The sequence below is a fragment of the Cibotium barometz genome, chromosome 33, assembly GCF_041138505.1.
Source record: "Cibotium barometz isolate CiBa-2024 chromosome 33, ASM4113850v1, whole genome shotgun sequence".
NCBI lineage: Eukaryota > Viridiplantae > Streptophyta > Polypodiopsida > Cyatheales > Cibotiaceae > Cibotium > Cibotium barometz.
The window spans coordinates 50,358,621-50,369,042 of NC_141078.1; the positions used below are offsets into that span (position 1 = coordinate 50,358,621).

Here is a 10,422-nt window from a genome sequence, read left to right on the forward strand (position 1 = left end):
CACTTGTGCTGTTCCATTTTCACAGGGTCATGACAATCTCAGCCAAGAAGGTTCAGTCAGTCTTTTATTTCAATATTTTACATCATTCTAATAAAAGCAAATACACCATTCGTGGAAGGGGCCCTATAGAGGGTATTTGGGACCCAATATTGTGTCCTTCTCCCTCTCTCTCTCTATTTTCTGCACGTCTATATTCAGCTTTGTGCGTTAATTTTCGTCACGACAAGTGTGCTGTTTTCTGGGCATTTAAGTCTTTTATTTAAGTATTTTACATCATTCTAATAAAAGCAAATACACCATTCGTGGTGGGGGCCCTACAGAGGGTATTCGGGACCCACTACTGTGTCCTCTTCTCCCTCTCTCTCTAGTTTCTGCACGTCTATATTCAGCTTTGTGCGTTAATTTTCATCACAAGTGTGCTGTTTTTTGAGCATTGAAGTTACCGATCTCCCCCAAAGCTTCCGCATGTTACATGTATGGGGGGCATATGTGGTGTCGGGCTTACCATGTATTCTTCTACCATATGCCCTGCCCCTAGGTGCTGAATCTTCCTGACTACTTTCATGAAGTAACATTCATTTGCATCATAGCTTGCTTTCTCACAAAATGTGCAATATTTTCTCTGAGGGAAAGTCTGATATGGAGTGGCATGAAGTGCAGAGTGTGAAAACAATATTTTTCCCAGCCCTAAAAAGGTGATTTTTCTGGGTATTTTTGAATTTATTTGGGGTTTTTTGTCTTGGCTGCTGACCTACAGCCTTTAGGCTGACCAACCAGCGCCCCCCCCCCTCAATACATATAGCCTTGCCTCATCATTCACTATGTTGTACCACTTCATTGCTCATATCCGGTACCACTCTATGCTGCTGCTGCCAGGCTCTACACCGCCATCTCCACTTGACAGGACAGCACCTCAGCGTTTGTCATCTGGCCACTACCCGGGACAGCAGCCCACTCTCTGCTACAGGCCACCGTGGGACAGCAGCCCTCTCTGCTATCATCAGCGTGTACATATGCTGGTACAGGCCGCCTACATCAGGGTTGACATCAGTGTTTACATCTGCTGGTACAGGCCACCTTACATCAGGCTTACATCAGCGCTTACATCAGGCTACATCAGCATTTATCATCTGTGTCTAAAATCTAAATCAGCCTTTTCATCAGTGTTTTTCATCAGGCTTGCATCAGTGCTTACATCAGCGTTTACATCAGCCTGTCATCAACGCTTGCTTCACGGCTTACATCAGCAGATCATCAGTGCCTACATCAGCACATCTCTGTTTTACCACAGCTCATGGGACAGCCACCCACTTTGCTATATATATAGCACTTCAGCATTTTTGCCTCAGCTCTCACCATCAGGACAGCAGGCCACTCTCTGCTTATTAGCTTCACCATCGACATCACATCAAGTACGCAGCACTTGTGTCACCAGGGCTTGCACCACTCGGGACGGCAGCCCTCTCTGCTCCTCACCACTCCTCAGGTATGCAGCACACTTGTCACCATGTCACCAAAGCTTGCACCACCACCACCACCACTCAGGACGGCAGCCCTCTCTGCTCTTCATCTACCACCTCAAGTACAGCAGCAACCTTGTCATCAGAGCCTGCATCACCTCATCTTCTGCTGCCATTACCACCTCGGAGTGCCTCTACATCTACCGACGCGAGCCTTCGACACCAACCACTTCTCGGAGTGCTTTGCCTCACATCAACGCGAGCCTTCGTCATCGACCGTGCTTCAACACCGACATCCTCTTTGCTTCTGCACTGGTCTTTCTACTCAGAGTCACCTCACATCAGAGCATGGATCGACTGCCCACACTCCCGGAGGACCAATTTCTCTCACGAGAAGTTGATTCTCCAAACTCTAATCTGGACCACATGGAATGGGACTTCTTACTCAGTGGAGAGCCCCATTCAAGATCTCTACTTTGGGAGACGATCAACCCATGTACATCACCTTCACCACCTTTGCCATCACAATCGCCCTCTCTGACTTTATCAAATTTTGTTTCCAGAGGGGGATACATTCCTTCTACCAGTGTGTCACTGTGGGACCCTGGCATCCATCATCTTCTCTCATGGTCCCCTTTTTGGCTTGTGAGGGGGTGTGTGAAAACAATAAATTTCCGAGCCCTAAAAAGGGGGGATTTTTCTGGGGTATTTTTGAATTTATTTGGGGTTTTTTTGTCTTGGCTGCTGACCTACAGCCTTTAGGCTGACCGACCAGCACCCCCCCCTCAGTATATATAGCCTTGCCTCATCATTCACTATGGTGTACCACTTCATTGCTCGTATCTGGTACCACTCTATGCTGTTGCTGCTGCTTCTGCCGGGCTCTACACCACCATCTCTGCCTGACAGGACAGCGCCTCAGCGTTTGTCATCTGGCCACTACCCGAGACAGCAGCCCACTCTTTGCTACAGGCCACCGTGGGACAGCAGCCCTCTCTGCTATCATCAGCGTTTTACTTCTGCTATCATCAACATTTACATCTTCTGGTACAGGCCACCTTACATCAGGCTTACATCAGCCTTACATCACGCTACATCAACACTGACATCAGCGTTCATCATCTGTCTACATCAGCCTTATCATCAGCGTTTTTCATCAGGCTTGCATCAGCACTTACATCAGGGCTTACATCAGCGTTTACATCAGCCTGTCATCAGCGCTTGCTTCAGGGCTTACATCAGCAGATCATCAGTGCCTACATCAGCACATCTGCGTTTTACCACAGCTCATGGGACAGCAGCCCCCTCTGCTATATGTAGAGCACTTCAGCGTTTTTTCCTCAGCTCTCACCATCGGGACGGCTGTCCACTCTCTGCTTAGCTTCACCATCGACATCACATCAGGTATGTAGCACCCGTGTCACCAAGGCTTGCACCACTCGAGACAGCAGCCCTCTCTGCTCCTCACCACCCCTCAAGTACACAGCACCCTTGTCACCAGAGCTTGCACCACCACCACCACTCGGGATGGCAGCCCTCTCTACTCTTCATCTACCACCTCAAGTACAGCAGCACCCTTGTCATCAAAGCCTGCATCACTTCATCTTCCGCTGCCATTACCACCTCGGAGTGCCTTTGCATCTACCGACGCAAGCCTTCGACACCGACCACTTCTCAGAGTGCCTTGCCTCACATCGACGTGAGGCTTTGTCATCGACCGTGCTTCAGCTCCGATATCCTCTTTGCTTTTGTACTAGTCTTTCTACTCAGAGTCACCTCACATCAAAGGGCTCTTGTACATATTTGCACTCACCATTATATATAGACTCACTCACATATTTCATGCTGTGTTGTTTTGCTCTGATCTCTCGTACATCTGGTCCTTTCGTCCTTTTGCCCTCACAACAGTGCTACCCTTTGCTCCTTCCTCAGTTGCCTTATGAGCTCTTCCTACTCAATCCTCTCCTTTTGTGTCCTCATTTCTTGTAGCTCTTGCCTTAGCAAGGTAACCATGTCCGTATAAGCTATTGAGGGGGCGGAAGTGGTCATGCTTGCTTCCTTTTTGCCATCCCTCTTGCATTTTCCAATTGAGTGGCTGCTTCTTGGAACTCTTCCAACATTGCAGCGGGTCTTAATTTCTGTTGGGTGACCCATTGCTTTAGCATGAACTCCCCTCGGTTAGATGGTAACCTTGACACAAGCACCTTGACCCTAGTGATTAGTTCTGGCACAATCTCTCCTTTAAGCATTTGAAGATTATAAATTTCTTGTACTATCATATCATGAAAATTACCTAGCTTGAAGGTCCTCAAGAACCCGTCTCTAAGTTGATCCCCAAGTAGCAATGTGGTGTGCCGGGTGTTAGCTGTACCATTTGTTTGCACCTTCCTCTTGGGTGGGATGGGAAAAGAACCAATGACCATATAGGCATCTTCTCTCTCCAGCCCTCACTTTACAAGCATTAATGAATTTCCTAATGTGATCATCTGCATCTTCCAAAGAAGTACCCTTAAAGGTTGGGAACCTCACTGGTTGGTTTGCTTGCTGACCTGGTGGTTGTTGGCCACCTTAATGTGGTTGCTGTACATTTTGCCGCTGCCAGGGCTTGGGCTTGAACTTGAGTTGGCATTAACTGTCAATGTTACTAGCCATGACTCCTCCTAGAAAAGAACGTGGAGGTAGGCTTGAAGTCCTCCTCCTCCTCTTGCTATGGGTGAGGGGTTGGATGGGTGGGGAGGTACTCCTTGCTGCACGGGTGCACATCCACCACTCTCACTCTTCCACTTTACCTTTACTGCTTCGAAAGCTCTTGCTTCACGTCGCGAATCCCATCGTGATGGCCAAATTTTATGTACTGTGGGTAACAGGTGCATCATGCATATACTATAGGTAACGGGTGCGCAGTGCATATACCACACGGTTTGCCAGACTCACTTAGCTCACTCACTCTTGCACCTCCCTCACAAGCATATAGAGATAGTGGATCCTCTCATGGGATGTATACCCTGCAAGAGGTGTGAACCAAGAACAAGAGACTATATTATCACTGCACCAAGGGCTACACTGAGCTATTCTGCCCCTTGCCACTTGGTGTGCACGACACACTTACTCTGGCTCATAGCCTACTCTGCACAGTACATAGTACACACTCCTCAGTGTAACACAAGTCCAAGAATGTATATCCCTTCCTATCCCATGGGTGCAACATACAACAAGAAGAGGAAAGAGGAAGATGGAGCCCATAACTGACTCCTAACTGTTACAAGAACCAAGAAATGGTTAAGAGGAGGTGTCTTGCTGTTGGGCTAACCACTTGGGTTGGGCTCCATACTGTGACCCCTCTTTGGCACATGGGCCAAGTTGGAGGCAAACCGAGCAGGTTGGCAAAGTGGGGCCCACCCGGCCAAGGTGTACCCCAAGGTGCCCATTACATGCCAGGATGCGCCAACCCACCAAGCTCACCAAGCAGGACATGCGGCCCAAGTATGGATCAAATCAAAGTGAGTGGCCCAGCAGCGCTTCCGGCACTCGTTGAAGACCGTGTTGGCGCTTCCGCGGATCAATCAGAGCACTTTGGTATTTGACGGTAGTACACCCATACCCCCCTACAGAAGTAAAACCTAAAAAATGCTTATCATCAGCGTCGACCACGTCTGCTTGTCTTTCCCTATACTTTTCCATAACGTTAAAGATAGGGCTTGCTATTGGTTAAGTTGCTTAATTTGCAAGTGTCACTATTGCAGATGCTGTGGGTATTGCAAGGGAAACTTGCAGAACATCAAGGCACAAACTTGCTCAAAAAGCTGTGACAATAAAGAGGAAGAGCATGCACACATTGCACCACCAATTCATGTTCTGAAGTATAAGAAACAAGACAACTGACATAAAAATGCCTGCTCAGAAATGTTACATAGAGGACATCCGGCAAGAGGAGCATTCTCTACATCCAGCAATGAGAAGCAAGCAAATATGTTCACAAGATGCTTCCATTGCAATGAAGAGAAAAAGCAGTTAAAAAGCTTTGTTCAGAATGAAAATGTTTTTTAAAGGAAACCTATGCCGTGTCTCAACTCAGCAAAACAAACTTGAGCATTACCATTTACATCTTCAATAATGAAAGAGAGTGGAGCAGTATTTTCTAAAACTATGATATATTGGTCCTTCAAAACAGCTCAAAAAAGGACAAAGCCCGAACATTGCAATTCCTATGCCAAATATCTGCTATTAACTTTTCCTGATTTCTTTGCGTCGTCCTGCAACATCAAACACACTCAGTAAGAGCTTCGAAAACACCCTTCAAAAGAACATAAAACAGAAAGACAGGGCTGACAGCATTATCAACTTACATGAGCAACGAAGCCAATACTCTCATTGCACTCTAGAAGTTCTTTCCATTGCCTGCCAACGCTCATCTGGAGAGGAACATAGCATTAGCATCAACAATTGTTGAAACAACATAGCAGTAGCATACATCACCATATCGTGGTTGGAATATTGATTCTAAAGAACATAAGACTGCAAGACTTACCATTGAAGGAAGGTAGAAAGACACAATTTGACGAGGGTACATGAAACTACTAATAACATAAATAATCAATATTTCAAAATTTTCTTCCTAAGTACATAATACTAGTCATCAATCTACGAATAAAGATGGCCTCTAATCTGCACAATCCTTGTGTTTGCATAATATAGTTAATGTCTCAGACGGGGACTCCGGAAAGAAGCTAAGTGCTGCAAAAAGTCAACAGATCTAAAACACTTGCCTTACTGAACGCAAACAGCTCTGTTCTGCCACTGTGCTCAAACTGCCTTACAAAAAAGCTTACCCAAGAGGGTCAGGCAAATTGCATGGGAGCCCAAAAAGAGGCCTCCCCACACCAAGCACATCGGGTGCTTCTTAGCTCCATGTGGGAAAGGGCAAGAGGCTGTACGCAGGGTCAAGAACTGAACAGGAGGAGGAGGGAGATCAAGAAGAGCAATGCAGTGATTTGAGGGAAGAAGGGGAAGTTGACAGGAGGCACAACAATGCATGTTTGTCTCCAAAGTATATAGATACTTCCACCAGCCGGTAATTACCCCCCGTTTCACAACAATATGCATACATCACCTGAACAAAGAGATTAAAAATACCTGCGCAGCCTCATTGGATGCTGTCTTGGTCCACAGAGAAATCTTGTCTTGCCTGGGTCTCACACTCACAACAACGCCACAAATTTCATCCCCTTCATCGAATTGCTCCCCAATCAAGGCCAACAGCTGCCAATCATAAAATGCAGATTAACCATCTTAACTCCATATAGAAACCCAATAAAAAAGGGTCCACATGTTGACCAATAAAAAACAGATATACAGTCTAAACATATGAGCAATCCTGATTTCTGCTAGCATCCTAACGTTTGTGTACATTAAGAAATAGCATCTCGTTACCCAGCATGTACAAGTCTAATACACTCGAACTCAATTTGCCATTATGTGGCAGCCAAGCTTTCTTAAAGCATTCTAAGACATTTCTTAAAGCGATGTACCATTTCAACTGACATGGCTTTTCCCAACGTTCCAACAACAATTTACAGCATTGTTGTCAAAGGCATTGGAAATGGGTTTGGTTGACAAGTTCTGATGCAAACATAGCTCCTCCTTGGCAAAAGCATGAGAGAAACGTTGGGACCTAAGATTTAAGAACTATGCAGCATACTTTGCCCTTGCTGTTGTGCTTTTTTGTCCTTTAAAAAAACTCTTTTCCAACAGTTGCACTCTTTGCCGATAAATAAACAAGTAGACCGTGGCAGACCGATGTAGAGCAGTTAAGAACTATGCAGCATTCTTTGCTCTTGCTGTTGTGCTTTTTTGCCTTTAAAAAAGCTCTTTTCCAACAGTAGCACTCTTTGCCGATAAATAAACAAGTAGACTGTGGCAGACCAATGTAGAGCAGGCTGCCCACAATAGAGACCTCCCATGTTCAGAAACTTATAGATTCATTTTGCTCATCTGGACTGACGGGGTGGGTGTCCACAGGTGCCATCCAGGAGAGAGATTATTTTGCACACCCACCAGCCAAACTTGGATTAAAGTTTCATTTCCCTCTTTTTCACTTCATTTAGCATACCAGCTTTTTAAGACTTAGATGCACCATTGCAAGCCGCTGGCTTGAAAGATTAGCATCCAATATTCGTCAAGTTCCCTATACTTTTCAACCTGCATAATATTTGCAGCCAATTATGTATTCTCTGAACAGCATTTGTGCATTCGGTAATGTTTACACAAATTTTTCATCCTCTGCTAGTTAGAACTGCAAATTTGGCATCTGCAAGCCCAGAAAGTTGGCATAGAACAGGAGGCATATACCGTGTCAAGCCAATAAATATCGATGAGCTTCCCTCGATTGCACACGATTGTCCACTTTCCACCATTAGCACACTTTGGATCCTCCCATTGTGGAGAGATTCCCTCCTTGAAACAGTGAAAATCGGTTCCCTGGATCAAACGGCTGGGCTGAATGACATTGTTATACAGACTGCAAGAAAGAACGACACATAAGCATCAGTTTCTATGATGGAAAAACCCTAGATTTCTCATTGCCGATGTAGAATGGATGCAGAAGTCCTAATGTGTATATTAATGAAGAATAGTTCACAGAAAATTGACTACACGGACAATACGGCTAACTCGCAAAAGCAGCAAGAAAACCCTAATTTCAACGGATGAAGAAACACTTTACGGCAGGGTGTTGTTGATCCAGCCCTAATCAAGGCGATTAACCATAAGAAGCGATAGATCAAGGGGATATCGGCTTACCACCAAAAGTCTTCGACGGTGGAGAAGGTGTAGACCGGGCGGAGAGCGCTGCCCCAGCTGGTCTGTTTGGTCTTGCCGGTGTTGTCGAACCAGATGGTCCAGGCGTGCTCCAGGGGATGCTTCTTCGGAGGCTCTGCAAGTTGAGAGGCATCCTCATGGGGCGCGGCCTCCGCAATGTTTCCGAAATTTTCTCCTGGTGTAGCGTTAACAGCAACTTCTGCCATGGCTAGAAAAAAAACAGAGAGGAGAGAGAGAGAGAAAGGGGGGTATTAACGTCGGTAGAATGCAACACTAGGAACGGTTGGACTTGGGACTTTGAGCGAGAGAGAGAGATTAGAATCTTCAATTCTTAAATATTGATGATTTTCTAAAGTCGGTCTACAATTTTTCCCCCTCCACCTTGGGATTCAATCTAAGGGCTCCCAAGAGTGGAAGATTCAACATCCATCAGCACATGCCTATGTTCCTCTTGGTCTGGTTAATCAGTAATTATCCTTTTTTGCTATATGCAGTGTGATTCGGATGAGTACTGGAAGAGTGCCCATCAAAGCAAAGATTCATCTGTAGCTTGAAAAGGAGATATTTAAGGCTAAGTTAGTAATCAATATCTTCTATTTGGTGTTCTGTTCAATCATCTAGGGTGTGTGTATGAGATCCTTGTCAAGTCTCCTCTCTTCATGGGCCATAACTTTATGCATTTGACTCATTGTTTGATGTTGATAAAAGCCTTTTGCATGAATTCCCTCTGTGGGTAGAGATGGTAAGGTTACCCCCTTGGTTATGGCTTGCTATAGGTGATAATTGAAGTTAGGTAGGCCCTAAGTTCCAACCAAACTTTCTTTACCTCTAATAAAGTTTACATCATCTAGGATACTCCTAAGGTGGTCGAAGTGGATTTAGGAGGAATGGGTATTATGGAAATTGGTCTTAAGTTAAATAAGCACCTTTCCTAGGGCATGCTTTGTATACGGAAGGTTTGGTCATATGGCCAAATAATGTAGAGTCAATAAAAATGAAGGGTTTGATGAAGGAGAAAAGTGAGGGGAAAGATGAAGGGGAAAAGTGAGGAGAAAGATGAAGGGGAAAAAGTGAAAGGGGAAGGCAAGATGGTGGAGGTGAAAAAAGTAAGGAAAGAGAACTAGATGAATAATAAGTCCAAAGGAGGATTCAAAAAATGTTGAGTGGTATTGGAGAGGATGGGTGTAGAAATGGAAAAGGAAAGAGGGGAGAGGAAGTGGGCCCCATCTTGCTTCCTCAAGGGATAAAGTGGAAATGCTTAACCCTTATGTTCCTTTAAGGAAAGAGGGTAATAACTTCATGAATAAAAAAGAGCTTGAAGCTTTTGGAGGAAGAATTATGGGACAGAAAGTGAAGCCTCTAAGGGAGGCGAGGATGATGAGGAGATGGTTCCCAACATTGCCTCTCGATCCAATTGGAATGTGAAAGGGATTAGAGATAAGGGGAAGCAGACGTCCTTCTAGGAGCAAGTGAAGAATAAGGGCTTATATATTTGGGCTGTGCAAGAGCATAACCTCCATGGGTATAATGATAAAAGGAAGATGGCCTTAAAAAATGCTTGGTGTTTTATGGGGGGTTGGAGAAAGGATATAGTGGGGTGATGAGTGTCATTCATAGGAGACTTCATCCCTCTATTGTGTCAAATCATCCCAATAGAGCTCTAGTTGTGGAGGTACAAATTTTAGGGGAGATAACAATGTGTATGGTTGACATATTATAAGATTGGCTAGCCGAACTTGGAGGAATACATGCTTAGATTTAAATGGGGGACTTGAATATGGTTGAGCACAAGAGGGATGAAAAAGGGGGGAGGATCTTCTATGACACTAATTTTGGAAAAAAAAAATCCTGGGAGGAGTGAGTTAATAGGAGGGCCTTCTATGACACTAGTTTTGGAAAAAAAACAATCCTGAGAGGAGTTAACTAATAGGAGAGGCCTTCTTGATGGGTTGGGAACTTGGGGGCTAGAGAGACGAGAGAGGTCATACTTATTTTAGCCTTCAGTGTAAGGAGATCTTAGCTAGACTTGATAAAGTGTACTTTGGTGATGAGTGATCAGGCCTCAATATTCCTTACACTCTCAAAGTTTGGATGGGAACTTTCTCTGTGCTTTCTAATCATTTCCCTCTCATATGAGATTGGGAAG

At 45.0% G+C, this 10,422-nt stretch overlaps 1 protein-coding gene across 1 annotated transcript; it reads right to left on the reverse strand.

Moving 5' to 3' along the window:
* Nucleotides 1-5,323: 5,323 nt before the first annotated feature.
* LOC147619686 (eukaryotic translation initiation factor 4E-1-like) lies at nucleotides 5,324-8,582 on the reverse strand. The gene is made up of 5 exons (XM_086773379.1): nucleotides 8,259-8,582; nucleotides 7,809-7,977; nucleotides 6,594-6,719; nucleotides 5,807-5,872; nucleotides 5,324-5,713 (listed from the first exon to the last, which is right to left on the reverse strand). The coding sequence occupies exons 1-5, from the start codon at nucleotides 8,480-8,482 to the stop codon at nucleotides 5,666-5,668; spliced, it is 633 nt and encodes a 210-aa protein (XP_086629505.1). The 5' UTR covers nucleotides 8,483-8,582; the 3' UTR covers nucleotides 5,324-5,665.
* Between the last annotated feature and the right edge of the window lie 1,840 nt (nucleotides 8,583-10,422).